The 16,149-nt window shown below is 45.3% G+C and overlaps 1 protein-coding gene across 1 annotated transcript in view; it reads right to left on the reverse strand.

Annotated features, from left to right (window-relative positions):
• LOC126210099 (fasciculation and elongation protein zeta-2) overlaps positions 1–16,149 on the reverse strand; it is a 465,381-nt gene that overhangs the window by 5,629 nt on the left and 443,603 nt on the right. The window contains exons 6-7 of the mRNA XM_049939235.1: positions 13,179–13,254; positions 9,525–9,590 (exon numbers count right to left, since the gene is read on the reverse strand). Of these exons, the coding sequence (XP_049795192.1) occupies positions 9,525–9,590; positions 13,179–13,254 (142 nt within the window). The remainder of the gene's footprint in view (positions 1–9,524; positions 9,591–13,178; positions 13,255–16,149) is intronic.

Raw genomic sequence — 16,149 nt, forward strand, 5'->3', positions numbered from 1 at the left:
GTGGAACATTCATGGCCTCTGATCAAACAAAGAGAATTTATGGCTGCTCTTAGAATCGCAGTCTCCACTTGTTCTCTACCTCCAGGAGACTGAATTGTATCCTCATGATCACTTTAAGCTCTTGCATTTCTTCCTGGACGTTTTGACCTTCCCCCAAGGACAGCATTCCATCTCATGGGAGGTCATGCTGCTCATCCAGGATGACATTCCTAGCCAACCCATCTCCATGACTATGTGGCTTTAGGCTGTTGCAGTTTGCCCCCTTCCTTCCTCTCTTGACCTTTTCCCTGTGTACCGTTTACATCCATCATTCCATGTCACCAGGGTAGGCTTCCTCCAGCTTATTGGGTTGCTACCTCACCTCTTTCTGCTGCTCAATGACTTTAATGCGATCCATCTCCTAGAATCTGTCAGAGAGGTGCTGTCTTGGCTGACCTTCTCAATCATCTGCCTTAAACCTGCAGCACCCACGTTCGTTTCAGACTCCACACACACTTCCTTCCTGGCGACCTTCGATGTACAACATTTCTGCAGTTGTGATGAACATGTAGAATATATTACAAATATTATTCTTACTGCTACAGAAAGTTTCATTCCATGCACTTCCTCTTTACCAGGCCGTGTCCCAGTCCTTTGGTGGACTGAGGCATGCCTTGACGCAATTCATGCCTGGAGACGTGCTCTCCGCATTTTTAACTATCATCCTACGATGTAAAACTGCATTCATTATGAACAGTTGCATGCACAGTGTTGTCGCATGCTCTGGGATAGCTAAAATGCTAGCTGGATTTCATTCACGGGTTCTTTTAGCAGTTCCACTCCCTGTTTCATTGTGTGGGCCAACCTCCGACAGCTCTCTGGGACTGTAACAAACGATTTCATAGCGGACTCTATTGCTCTCTCCAACACATTGGGCCGCCATTTTGCTGAGATTTCGAGTTGCACTCACCATCATCCTGCCTTCCTACGAGCAGAGGATGCTCGGGCAATTCCCTTATCATCTCAGAATCGTAACTGCTACAGTGCTGCCTTTACTATGAGGGAGCTAGATCATGCTCTCACTTCATGCTGATCCTCTGCCGCTTCTCAGCAGAGGGCACGTTTCACAGACGCTGGCGTGAAGCCACTGTTATACCCATATCTAAGACTGGTAAGGACAAACACTTTTCTTCTAGCTACCACTCAATTTCTCTCATCAGTTGTGTTTGCAAGGTGATGGAACGTATGATTCATGCCTGGCTGTTATGGTGGCTTGAGTCTCAAAATTTATGAACCACCATGCAGTGCAGCTTTCATGCACGCCATTCTGCAGTTGACAGTCTCATGACTTTATCCACCCATGTCATGAGTGGGTTCCTGCAGAAATCTCAGACTGTGGCCATGTTTTTCGATTTGGACAAAGCCCATGACACCTGCTGGAGGACTGGTATCCTCCATACCCTCCACACGTGGGGCCTCAAAGGCCGCAGGCCTCATTTCCCTCAGGAATTTTTAAAAGACCGTGTTTTCAAGGTATCTTTGGGTTCTGCCTTGACTCAGACACCTTTATCCAAGAAAATGGTGTGCCTCAGGATTCTGTCCTGAGTGTCGCCCTCTTTGCTATCACCACTAACCCTATTATGGGTTGTCTCCCATGGGGCATCTCCGCCTCCCTTTTTTTTTCAATGATTTTGCCATGTATTGCAGCTTTCTATGGACTTGTCTGATTGAGTGGCGTCTTCAACGATGTCTCGATCGTCTTCACTCATGGAGTATCGACAATGGCTTTCATTTTTCCACTGACAAAACCGTTTGTATGAATTTGTGGTGGTACAATTGGTTTCTTCCACTGTCTTTACATCTTGGGCCTGTTGCTCTTCCGTTCGTTGAAACTATGAAATTCCTGGATCTCGCCAAGAAACTTTCTTGGTTCTCCCACATGTCTTACCTGGCAGTCCACTGTATGCGGTCCCTCAATGTCCTACTTGTCCTCACTGATACTTCCTGGCGAGCTGATCGAACCACCCCCTCTGTTTGTTCCAGTCCCTTGTCCGTTCGAAACTAGACTATGGATGTTTCGTTTTTGCATCTGCATGTCTGCCCTCTTATGCCGTCTCAATTCTATCCACCATCGTGGCATCTGTTTGCCACTGGCGCCTATTTCACTAACCGCGTTGAGAGTCTGTAAGCAGAAACTGCCAAAATACCTCTGTGTTACTTCTGTGACTTTCTTCTCATTTGATATGCATGCCATTTGTCATGCATGGCCAACCATCCTATGCCTCCTTCGTTGATGACTCCTTGGATCGCCAGAATGGGGCGTGTCCGTCTTCTCTGTTACCTCCTGGAGTTTGCTTTCAGCTCTTGCTCCGTCGGGTTAACTTCACGCTACCTGCAACTTTCCTGGTGGGAGTGAACCCTTCACCACCTTGGCTTCTTGCGGCGGACCGTGTTCACCTTGGCCTTCATTCGCTTCCTAATGACACTACTCCAGCCTTGCTCTATCGCCTTCAGTTTCACAACCTTTGCATGGAACTTTGCGATAGTACCTTTATGTACTCTGATGGCTCTCAAACTGACATAGTGTCGGGTATGTGTTCATCATTGGCACCAACGTTTTTCGGTATCAGCTTCTGGAACACTGTTCAGTATTCACAGCAGAGCTCTTCGCCTTGTATCAGGCCACGGAATGTGTTGAGCGACATTGCGTCATCTGCTCAGACTCTCTCAGTGCCCTTCAATGACTGTGTCAGCTGAATACTTTTCATCCCTTCATGCAACGGGTCCAGGATAGATGTGACTTGCTTGCTCTTGACGGAGCCACTCTGATGTTTATACGGGTTCCTCATCACGCCAGTCTGACAGGAAACGAGGCTGCTGCCAAGGCTGCAGTCCTCGTACCTCAGCAGGTGGTTCCACTTTGGTATCACCACTGGAAACAAACTCCAGGTTATTAAGCCTTTCCCAGTTGCTTGGGTGACCTCTCAGCCCTCTTGCTGTGAGCAGATTATTTTAACTAGGTTGCGTATTGGGCAATGTCGTTATAAACATCGCCGTTTGTTAAGTGGTGATCCCCCTCCACTTTGTGCACATTGTGCTCAACTTTTGATGGTCCGCCATTTCCTGACGGAATGACCTTTTTCTAAACCAATTATGTTCTCATTTGTGTTTGCCGTCTAAGTTATCAGCCGTTTTATCGAACGACCTGTGGGCCATCAACCACATTTTACTTTTTATCCGTCGTAGCAATATGGTGAAGCCCATTTAATTTTCAGTTCTGGACCTCCGTTTCTCTGTGGGATATCTTATAGACTTTTCTCCACGACCCTGTTTCAGCTGTCTTCTCTTCCGTCGATTGGGATTGACATGTAGTCGTTTTTAACTCCTCTCTTTGGCTTTGCGTTTTACAGATTTGACATGTGTGTGTGTATGACCCTAGTTGTTTTTGTGCCCTAAAACAAAACACAGCAAAACTGCCCAGCTTCCCCATCATCTCAAGTGGTCTGTTATCTCTGACATGTACTCGAGTGACTGTTTCCCTTGTGCTGTCCGTTTGCTGACTCCTACCTCAACTACACGCACATCCAAATGGCAGCTTTCGAAGGCCGGCTGGAGGCTTTACTCCTCCCTGGCGGCCTTCGACGAACATCATTTCCCCAGTCGTGATGACAAGGGAGAATATCTCACAAACGTTATCCTTACTGCCGCAATTCCTCTTTACCACACTGACCGAGGCATGCAATGATGCGATATGCGTGTGCAGATGTGCTCTCCGCATTTTTAACCATCATCCTATGATGAAAAACTGCATTTGTTATAAACAGTTGCATGCACAGTGTCTTCGAATTCTTCGGGATAGCAATAAAGATAACTGTATTCCCTTAACTAGTTCTTTTAACAGTTCCACTCCCTCTTTTGTCCTGTGGCAACCTCCGACGGCTCTCTGGGACCAAGGTTCATTGCTCAATTTCCGGCCTGACAGTAGCAGATGATGTCATACTGGACTATATTGTTATCTACAACACCTTTTTTGCGAAGATTTTGAGCTCCACTCACTATCATCCTGCCTTCTCCGTTGGAAACGAGTGGCGAAGGCTTGGGCGATAGGCTTCTCTTCTCTGAATCCTGAATACTACAATGCTGCCTTTACTGTGAGGGAGCTAGATCATACTCTAACTTCGTCCCAATCCTCTGCCCCAGGGCTGGACGACGTTCACATCGAGAAGTTGCAAAACCTCTCTCTTGCGGGATATCGCTTTCTCCTTCATACGTGCATTACTGGCCATTAAAATTGCTGCAGCACGAAGATGACGTGTTACAGATGCGAAATTTAACCGACAGGAAGAAGATGCTGTGATATGCAAATCATTAGCTTTTCAGAGCATTCACACAAGGCTGGCGCCGGTGGCGACACCTACAACATGCTGACATGAGGAAAGCTTCCGACCGATTTCTCATACACAAGCAGCAGTTGACCGGCGTTGCCTGGTGAAACGTTGTTGTGATGCCTCGTGTAAGGAGGAGAAATGCGTACCATCACGTTTCCGACTTTGATAAAGGTCAGATTGTAGCCTATCGCGATTCTGGTTTATCGTATCGCGACATTGCTGCTCGCGTTGGTCGAGATCCAATGATTGTTAGCAGAATATGGAATCGGTCGGTTCAGGAGGGTAATACGGAACGCCGTGCTGGATCCCAACGGCCTCGTATTATTAGCAGTCGAGATGACAGGCATCTTATCCGCATGGCTGCAACGGATCGTGCAGCCTCGTCTCGATCCCTGAGTCAACAGATGGGGACGCTTGCAAGACAACAACCATCTGCATGAACAGTTCGATGACGTTTGCAGCAGCATGGACTATCAGCTCGGAGACCGTGGCTGCGGTTACCCTTGACGCTGCATCACAGACAGGAGCGCCTGCAATGGTGTAGTCAATGACGAACCTGTGTGCACGAATGGCAAAAAGTCATTTTTTCGGATGAATCCAGGTTCTGTTTACAGCGGCAGGATGGTCGCATCCGTGTTTGGCGACATTGCGGTGAACGCACATTGGAAGTGTGGTGTCACTGCCAGACACCACACTTGCTAGGTGGTAGCTTAAATCGGCCGCGGTCCATTAGTACATGTCGGACCCGCGTGTCGCCACCGTGTGGTCGTAGACCGAGTGCCACCACACGGCAGGTCTCGAGAGACGTACGAGAACTCGCCCAGTTGTACGACGACGTTGCTAGCGACTATACGGACGAAGCCTTTGCTCTCATTTGCCGAGAGACAGTTAGAATAGCCTTCAGCTAAGTTAATGGCTACGACTTAGCAAGGCGCCATTAGCCTTAAATAGCTTGTATATAAAGAGTCACTTGTATCGCCACAATCTGCAGATGTCTCATCAAGAACGATGTATACAAGGATGTATTAAAAGTTAAGTATATTCCAAAGATACGTATTTTCTTTATCACATTCATTAAGTCTCCTGTTTCAGACCTCACTCCATCCTTCGTGAGTTAGCGCGTGCATCTTGGCCGCCTCTTTCAATTAGTGTGCGTAGTGTTGGCAAGTCTGCCGACACTACAGGAAGCGTGTATTCGTCATCACCATATTGGTGTATCACCCGGCATGATAGTATGGGGTGCCATTGGTTACACGTCTCGGTCACCTCTTGTTCGCATTGACGGCACTTTGAACAGTGGACGTTACATTTCAGATGTGTTACGATCCATTCTGTAGCTGGCTATCTTGTCGCTTTTTCAACCCACGTCAAGAATGGTTTTCTGCGGAAATACCAGACTGTGGCCGTGTTTCTCGATTTGGAGAAAGCCCACGACACCTGCTGGAGGACTGGTATCCTCCACGATCTCTACACTCAGGGCTTCTGTGGCCACATGCCCCATTTCCTTCAGGAATTTTTAAAAGACAGTGTTTTCAAGGTGCATGTGGGTTCTGCCTTGCCGGACATCTTCATCCATGGGAACAGTGTGTCTCAGGTTCCGTCCTGGGCGTCGTCCCCTTTTGCTAGCGCCACTAACTCTAATATGGCCTGTCTCCCGCTGGACATCTCCGGCTCCCTTTTCGTTGACAATTTTGTGATCTATTGCAGTTCCCCACGGACTTGTCTCCTTGAGAGCATCTTCAACGATGTCTCGATCATTTTTACTCGTGGAGCATTGACAATGGCTTTTGCTTTTCCAGTCACAAAACCATTTGTATGAATTTCTTGTGGCACAATTGGTTTCTTCCACTGCCTTTACATCTTGGGCCTCTTGCTCTTCTGTTCGTTGAAACTAAGAAATTCCTGGGGCTCATGCTTGGTAGGAAACTTTCTTGGTCCTCCCACGAGTCTTACCTGGCAACCCGCTGTAAGCGGTCGTTCAGTGTCCTACATATCCTCAGCTATACTGCTTGGCAAACAGATCAGACCACCCTCCTCTAAAGGCGCTGCAGTCTGGAACCGCAAGACCGCTACGGTCGCAGGTTCGAATCCTGCCTCGGGCATGGATGTTTGTGATGTCTTTAGGTTAGTTAGGTTTAACTAGTTCTAAGTTCTAGGGGACTAATGACCTCAGCAGTTGAGTCCCATAGTGCTCAGAGCCATTTGAACCATTTTTGAACCACCCTCCTCCATTTGTACCAGCCCTTTGTCCATTGGAAAGTATACTATGGGTGTTTCGTTTATGCATCTTCACGTCTGTCCGTCTTACTTCCTGGAGTTCGCTTTCGCCTCTTGCTCCGGCAGCTTAACCTGATGCTACCTGCCACTTTGCCGATGCGTGTGAATCCTTCATCACCTTGGTTTCGTGCAGCAGCCCATGTTCGTCTTGGCCTTCATTCACTTCCTAAGGAGAGTAGTCCAGCCTTGCTCTATTGCCTTCAGTTCCGTGGCCTTCGCACAGAACTCTGCAATAGTACCTTTGTGTAACTGATTGATCTCGGACTGACCACTGTGGCGGGTGTTCGTTCGTCACTGGCACCGACGAGCTCTTCGTCCTGTATCATGGCACGCAGTACATCCGGAGACTGGGAAATCAATTGCATCATCTGCTCCAACTCTCTCAGTGCCCTTCAGAGTCTCTGTGTGCTTTACACCATCCATCTCTTAGTGCAACAGGTCCAGGAAAGCTGTCACTTGTGGACAACCTGCTCTTGGCCCTCTCACTGTAAGATCATTTTAGCTAGGCGTATTGGGCACTGTCTTTTTAGCCATTGCCATTTGTCAAGTGGTGTTCCCCTACCTTTTTGAGCTCACTTTGCTCAACTTTTAACGGTTCGCCATTTCCTGACAGAATGCCCTTTTTCTTAACCACTTACGTTCTCATTTATGTTTGCCATCTGAGTTGTCGGCCACTTTAGCAAATGGTGCGTGGGCTGTCAACAGCGTTTTACTTTTTGCCCATCGCAGCAATATGGTGAAGAACATTTAATCTTTAATTCAGTTCCTCTGTTCTCTATGGCGTATTTTATGGGCCTTTATGCAAGTTGCTGTATTTAGCTGTCTTTCCTTCCATCAATTGGGCGGAACGTGTAGTCATTCTTAACTCCTTTTTTTTCGTGTTCTACACTTTTGACATGGGTGCATCTGACCCTAGTTATTTTTGTGCCCCAAAACAAAGTAACACCAACACTTGAAATCAAGGAAGCTGTGGTCATGCACAACAAACAACTTTGTTGGGCCCTCTGTCAGTGTCAGCGATTCATGAAAAATCCAGTGAGATCTGTCATCAGTTCTCAACAAGCATCCAATTGAGAACCCTTCCATGTGGATACGAGGATTAAAACTCTGCAGATGTCAATTAAGGATCAGGAACGTACATTAAAACTGGGCAAGGCATGTGTGATTAGCTATTGCAAAAGTGGGGATGGGCTATTTCTACAAACTGTGACTGGACTGTCTTCTTACAGTCAATCCACCATATTGTGGCTGACTACCATGTTCAAGTGCACAAAGGAACAATAATGGACATTCACTGTGCATTATATGAAGCAATCGAATAGGTCAGGAATCTAGGTCTGGCGATGTAAGTATGTATGAGCTTGTGATTGTGGACATTTGTCCATAAAAGTTACGTATTTTTATTTGTTTTCATCATATGATAAATGTCTGTGGTTTAACTGTGTTTACATTCGAAAATAATTTTCCTGTATGTATTTATGCTAAAAATACATGAGTGAAAAAAAACGAACTTAACTAGCAAAAAACAACGACCAGATAGTGTTGGATGTTACCAAAAGGAAATCAAAGAGAGAAAAAGACTAATAATGTATGGAAAGTTTTGGTTGAGAATTACGAATTATTTAGGAATGAAGAAGATGACTCGTCAAAAGGCAGAAGCACCGCATCCTCGGTAGGTACACAAACAGAAGGTACAGAGCTTGGCTAGCTTTCGGAATGCACTTCCTTTTTTAAGCTTGTAAGAGAAACACACACACACACACACACACACACACACACACACACACACACACACCTATCTCCCCACATTAAGTTCAGGCGACTGCCAGCACTTTCCTGGTCCAGACTGAATGTACTGGGATGAGGCAGGGTGGGTGGAGGGGTGGGGTGGGGTAGAGAGAGGCAGGAGGCAGGGAGAGGGTTGGAGGGAAGTGTTCAGCAGCTCTTGGGAGAGTGGGGAGCTGTCTGTGGGCTAGCTATGGTTGCAGTAGACAGGCTTGGTGGCAGACAGCTGGGCAAGCAATTTCATGGCCTAGCGTGTGAGATAACAGCACATAACGAGCTGATGTGGGCACACAAATTGGGTGGGGGTGAAGGTCGTGCTGTAAGGATAGGTCCCATCTGTGCAACTCAGAAATGCTGGTGGTTTTGGTAAGGAAGAACTAGATGGCATGGGTTGTGAAGCATCCACTGAAATCTCACACGCTGTGCTGTGCTCTGCTGCACATTGTGCTACTGGACTGCCCACCTTGTTTTTGGCAACTGTTTGACAGTGGCCACTCATTCTAGTTGACAGCTGGTTGGTTGTCATACCAATGTAAAATGCTGTGCAGTGGGTGCTTTCACTGGTGGCCTCGCCTCTGATGGCAGTAGAATGAGCCTGTGATGGCACTGGAGCAGGTGCTGCTGGGTGGCTGGATTGGGCAGGTCTTGTATCTGGGACTTCCACAGGGGTATGATCCCTGTCACAGGGGATTGAGGGTGGGAGGCATAGGGATGGACTAGAATGTTGTGAGGTTGGGTGGGCAGTGGAACACCAGTTTGGGAAGGGTTGGAAGTATCTTGGGTAGGATGTCCCTCATTTCAGGGCATGATGATAGATAATGGAAAAAAAAATGATGTGGTTCAGTCATTCCAGTCCGGGGTGGTATTGGGTGACAAGGGGGCTGCTTCTTTGTGGGTGATTCTTGGGATCGATGTGAGGATCAGGCGTGTCTGAGGATACGGCACGGAAGATCAGTTGACGAATTAGTACGTATCGATGATGCAGAGCTTCTGCCTTTTGGTGAGTTGTCTCCTTTATTCCTAAACAATAGAGAAAAAGACTAGATACAGACATATGTTGTTATCATCTTATACTAAAACAGAGAGCAGCTTTACCTTTCAGAATGTAGTCCGTGAGCAGAGTAGGAACCGTTGGGCTGTCCTCATTTATAGCCTTCAGGACTGAAAGTAAAAAAGAAGCATAAAATTATATATGGTGACAGGTACTTGAGCTGGACAACAGTTGACACATGTTAACAGTCACATCAAGAAAGTAAATCATTGTTGTCTTGCAGTATAGAATGTAGAAAAAAGTCTTCGAAGTCAAAGTACTTCATTACAATCCCCCCCCCCCCCTCCTCGATGATACACATTCACTAAAGGGGTAGTCATAAAATTTTAACTACCAACCCAAAAAAATAAAATTATATTATTAAGTCTTTGTCTCTTTGCAGGTACACACTTGGTACAGAGTGGAATTTATGCTACTTAGGACCATAGCATGCTGCTAGAGAAGACAAAATAAAATCGAGCAACCAATGATAAAGCAGTGTGTCATACAGTAATTTGTTTACATGACTAGTGAAAATGTTGCAGCTGGGTCAGGCCACTTCAGACCGCTAAAGAAGTAAAATGGATCAGTTTGTGGTAGCAGAAATATTTTCAATGCCACTAAAAGCAAGTTACCGCACAGTACTCCACCTTATCCACAAGCTTGGCAGTTTTGTTTGGCTCCTCTGGTGGTGTGCTGTCATGCTGTCGTGCGGGGATTTGTGTCCCAGGACTGTGGACATGTACATGCAAACAAACAATGGAAACTTGCTGGCAGATTAAAACTGTGTACCGGAGCAGAAACTCAAGCCGGAACCTTTGCTTTTCGCAGGCAAGTTCTCTACCGACTGAGCTATCTGAACACAACTCATGACCCACCCTCACAGCTGGTTAGGAACCGTTCTCCATTCCTGTCACTGCTATTCATTTCAGTATAGCTGCTGCATCTCTCATCACTGATGACCTGACATATATTCTTATCTAGGACAGCCCCTGTGGTTCATCCCTGTGCTATTCCTTCAACAACAGTTTTCAGCAACAACTTGTGCTGTAATATGTGCCGCTTGTCTGATGTAACTTACATTTTTTCCACATTTAGTGCAAGTAGCCACCCATTATACCAAACAGAAAGTCTATCAAAGTCATCCTGTATCCTCCTGTAGTTGTTCTTAGACAAACACTTTTCCGTAAACTACAGCATCTGCAACAATCAGTCGCAGGTTGCTGCTCACTCTGTCTGTCTAGTAGTGTATGTACGTGGAGAACAAGAGTGCTCGTATCCCACTTTCCTGAGGCACTCCTGTTGATACGCTTGTCTCCAGTGAACACTTGCCATACAGGACAACATACTGGGTTCTAGTACTTTAAAAGTCTTCGTGCCACTGACATATTTGAGTGCCCTTAAAGTCATTATTTTATTTTTTCTTGTTGTTGCAAGTCTTCATTCCTTACTCGACCAATTCAACTGCTCTTCAACAATTTTCCGAAACACTATACTCTAAAACTTTGAATCATTTCACTTGTGTCTTCTCTGACTACGCATGTTCCACATCCATTGAGAGCTGTGCACAAAATATAACTTTTATGAACATTCTTCCATCATCAAGGCTTATATCTTTGAATGTTAGCATCTCTCACTACAGTTTGTTGAGAGTGCTGTGAAACTTTGATACTGACCAAACAAATCCATGATGAGCTGTGCCACACTTCTTTTCTGCTCATCCGATTCGTTAAAGGTGTCAGAACAATGAATTATATTCAAACAATTATCAGAGTATGGTTTTGTGTGTAACTTCATGTGTGATTTACGTCTCCTTAAAATTCTTCTGAAACACCTGAATTTGGCCTCTTCCCATGCAGTGGATAGAGTCCTGTGGCTCTTCCAACTTAATCACTCCCAACAGGTACTCGTACATACTTGAAGGTTATGACTCATCCCAGTGACGGATTACTGACCGCACTGTAAAACAGCACGAGAGGGTGCCCAAAAATAATTGGAATTTCTTTATAAAAGGCATGTACATAATTTTTAATATAGCTTTTATCTCCTTGAATGTACTCTTCATTAGTACTAGTGAACATGTCCAAACCTACATTCCAGTGTTGGAGGCACCTTCCTCCTTGATACCTGCTAAAAATGTCATGCCATAATGTTTTATGTTGTTGACATTGATAAAATGCCTTCCTTTCAAGACTTTTTTCATGTTAAGGAGCAGGAAGAAGTCTGAGGGAGCTAAATGTGGTGAATAAGGCATGTGGATCAAGGTAGTTGTCTCCGTTGAGGCAAAAAACTGGCAAACAGTGAGAGTCCTATGGACGGAAACATTGTAATGTTGCAGCAACCACTCGTTGAAAAACCTCAAAGCCGGACTTTTTGCATCAAACTCCTGTGCAACCTTTTCATAATATCCAAATAAAATAGTTGGTTTAATGCTTGCCTTTGAGAGTAAAATTTGAGTGTGCAATCCTTATGATCTGAAAAAAAGAAAATAAAGAATGGCCAGATCAGCATTGTCTTGATATTTGATTATTTCACTTGATGAGCTTTTTTTGGACAAGGCAAGCCAGGGGATTGCCATTGACTTGAATGTTGTTTACTTTCTGGATCATACCCATAGCACCACGATCCACTGGATTCACTGACGTTGAAATGATTAGGATAGTCTTCAAATGTGTCATTCATTTGAAGACAGGCTTTTGATTGGCAGTGAAAAGTCTGCACACAAACTTTACTGCCACTCTTCCCAAATCAAGGTTCAAAATGCACTGAATTGTGCTCCAGGATAACCCATATAGGTCTTCATGATGATATGTAGATTGTCCTCTGTTTATCTTCGCTGATGGGATTACAGGTTTTGCCACTCTGTACCTCAGTTTTGGCAGACTATGGCTGATCTTTAGCAGCCATTTCCCCTTTTTTATAATGAGAAAACCATTTATACACGAGTTTTAAAAAAACAGTCTCATCGTTGTCAGCTGATGCAGCTTGGCAGGCAGACTTAGGAGAGGTCCTGCGACAGCCTCCTAGTGGTACTACAACTACACGGTGCAGAGCATTAAGATTCCAGTTATTTTTGAGCTCCTTTTTGCATCAGATGTTTTTCTCCAGTTATTCTCGTTAAACTGCTTTAGAGACAGCTGTCAATCTTTGCAACAGGTGCTGGTCATCTGCATGTCACTTTGCATTTTGCAACAAGTTTCTATTGAAAATCGCCTCGCTGTATACATCTGCATCCATCCCAACAGCTTCACAGGGCTACTGACATTATCCATCAGGTCATTTACATATATCACGAAAAACAGCGATCCTGTCAGACGACCTTGAAGTACGCAAGATGCTGCCTTTGCTTCTGACAGTGCTTACCCGTTAAGAACAACATACAAAGTACTGTGTCCAGTCCAGTAGCACATATGTTTGGATATTTCAGATGTATTTTGCTTACTGGGCTCTGTTGGAAACTATCTGAGGCATTCTGAAAGTCAATAAACATGGTACCAACCACTGAACTGTTGTCTCCTATCTTTTGATGTCATGGATGATCAGAGGAAGCTGTGTATCACATTATCTGTGCCTGTGGAAAGCACAGTGCTTCCTACTTGGTAGTCTTTCTGAACCCAGAAAAATCATCACAAGTGAGCACAGTATATATTTCACAATTTCTACTCTGTATGCTACGAGATAGTTGTAATGAAGTCACTACACTGTATAGTACTACTTACTTTTTATAAGCACTTGTAGAGCTTGATTGTCTGGAGGTCCACTGCCTAAGTGATATGGGATGACTGTTGTCAGGTACTGAAACACAAAATTACAAGATATTATTTTACTGCTACCATGCTGAGAAAAATCCTTGGCCTTACACACAGATGCCTTAGTTTTGTTTTCTAAAGCAACCCAGCCTCTTGCCCAACTTGTTATCAGTTACACACCAAACGTGATCTACTGTCTTGCAAGTTTCAGATCAAATGAGTTACCTTAACACTAATGTAAAGCAGATGGTTGAACATCTAACAGAAGCCAACTCAGAAGCACTGGGATTTCTACATTTGAGTGCCAACACATGTACTCTCTGATGGTGTTTGTGGTCGAAAATGAAGGTAAATATAACATGAATTGTATAATTCCGATCACATTACAAGAAGTAACAATAATATACTTGTAGATGCAGCCTTTGCCCCTACTGTTCAACCTATACATCGAAGAGGTAATGACAGAAATAAATGAAAGGCTTAGAACTGGGATTAAGATTCAATTATCAGATTCATTGATGGCACTGGTATCCTCAGTTGAAAGTGAGTAAGGTTTGCAGGACCTATTGATTGAATGAACATTCTTATCAGCCACACTGTGAACAGAGAATAAATCTAAGAAAGATGAAAGTAATGGGTAGTACTAGAGGGATTAGTGATAAAACTGGCATTAAAACTGGGGACCATAATGCAGATTAAGTGAAAAGATTCTGCTACCTTGAAAGCAAAAAATATATGATGGACAAAGCGAGGAGGACATAAAAAGCAGACTAGGCATTCGCAGGATTAGCCGAGCGGTCTAATGCGCTGCAGTCATGGGCTGTGCGGCTGGTCCCGGCAGAGGTTCGAGTCCTCCCTCGGGCATGGGTTTGTGTGTTTGTCCTTAGGATGATTTAGGTTAAGTAGTGTGTAAGCCTAGGGACTGATGAACTGAGCAGTTAAGTCCTATAAGAAATATATAAAAAAAAAAGACCAGGCATTTCTGGCCAAAAGAAGTCTTCTAGTGTCAGATATAGACTTAATGTGAGAAATTCTTTGAGAATGCACATTTATAGCATGGGATTTGTGGAAGTGTCATGGACTGTGGGAAAACTGGAAAATAAGACAATCAAAATATTTGCAATCTGGTACTATACAACAACTTTCAAAATTGGAGGATGGATGATGTAAGAGAGGAGGAGGTTCTGTGTAAAACTGGTGAAGAGAGAAAACACTGACTAGAAGAAGGCATGGGAAGCAGGGACATGTTTAAGACAACAGAGAACAGCTTCCACTGTACTCGAGGGAATGCTAGAGGGCAAAAACTGTAGGGGAAGACAGAGGTTGAAATATATCCAGGAAATAAGAGACTGCCGAGAGAAGAATTTATGGCAGGCCACATCAGACTGGTCATAAAACTGATGACATAAGGAAAGAAAGAAGAAAGAGATTATGAATCTCTTACAGTCTGGCGCTAAAGTCGTTAACTGGTTGCTGGTAGTCATGAGGCAGGAAACGGGACTGTACTGCCCGTTTGGGGGTAACAGGTATGGGGTCAAGCAGACAATGGATTATCTTCAGTGCTGAGTTGCACTTCTATCTTAGTGGTAGCAACCAGTGGATTGGTGTCTGCAGTTGAGGTGGGGAGCACCACGTCAAGTTATCGGAGGTGTCCAAACACGCATTCTACCATCCCGGAGTGTCAGTGTGGCGATGCAAGATCTTACGTAGTTTCTCTTGGGTACTATTACAGCCTCAAGGTATGCCCAGGAGGTCCTGTACCCATTGGTGCCATCCTTCCCGAACAGCCACCCCTAGTGTCTAATTTAATGGGACAATGCTCGCCTTGCAAGCACTTACAGCTGTGGGTACTCCGCCACAGCCAGCGGCACAGGCAGACTTCTGCTCAATTGAAAGTGTCTGTGGTGTTTTGTAACGTGTGATTGTGACTCCCACCTGTAGCAACCGATCTCGAGGAAATGGATGCTCAGGTGCAGGCTACAAAGGACAGACTATTGCTGCATGTGGTGTGAGACCATTGCAGCCACGTGTTGCAATGCCTGGATGTGTGCAATCTATGACACGGTAACCCACTGTGACACTTACTTGCACGCTGTTTGCAGCACAGTAAATGCTCCTACTACAAGGGGCATTCGACAAGTAATGCGACACTTTTTTTCTGGGAGAAGGTAGGTTTCAAAATGGCTCTGAGCACTATGGGACTTAACATCTATGGTCATCAGTCCCCTAGAACTTAGAACTACTTAAACCTAACTAACCTAAGGACATCACACACAACACCCAGCCATCACGAGGCAGAGAAAATCCCTGACCCCGCCGGGAATCGAACCCGGGAACCCGGGCGTGGGAAGCGAGAACGCTACTGCACGACCACGAGATGCGGGCAGGTAGGTTTCATTTGGGATTGTAATAGACCATATTATTCCTCATTCTTTTGGCTACAAAACCCTACTTTCAATATAATCTCCATTCAGTGTGGCCCCCTTACTCTATCTTATTGGGGAGGGCCCGTACCGTTGCACGGTACCACTCTTTTGGTCAACATCAGAGCTGACGTCTCACTGCATCGATAACCTTCCCATCCTCCACATACGTTTCCCGCAAAGTGCATCCTTGATTGGGCCAAACAAATGGAAGTCGGAAGGTACGAGATCTGGGCTATAAGATGGATGAGGGAGAACAGTCAAAGAAGACCGACAGAGACGTCCAGTCGTGCAGCGAGGTGTTTGATTGTGCTCCTTCGGTCACAACAAATGAGTGTGTGCACACATTCCGGCATCGCAGCAGGCACAGTTGCGTGCGGCCGGCCGCCACGCGGGAGATCGGACAGGTTCGCGCGATCTTGTTGCGACTGTGACAGACGACTCGCCCGACGACTCACCGTGCTTTTGTTCACTGTGAGGTCTCCATAGACATTCTGCAAGTGCTTAGGAATATCAGC

Source organism: Schistocerca nitens, chromosome 10 (assembly GCF_023898315.1).
Source record: "Schistocerca nitens isolate TAMUIC-IGC-003100 chromosome 10, iqSchNite1.1, whole genome shotgun sequence".
Lineage (NCBI taxonomy): Eukaryota > Metazoa > Arthropoda > Insecta > Orthoptera > Acrididae > Schistocerca > Schistocerca nitens.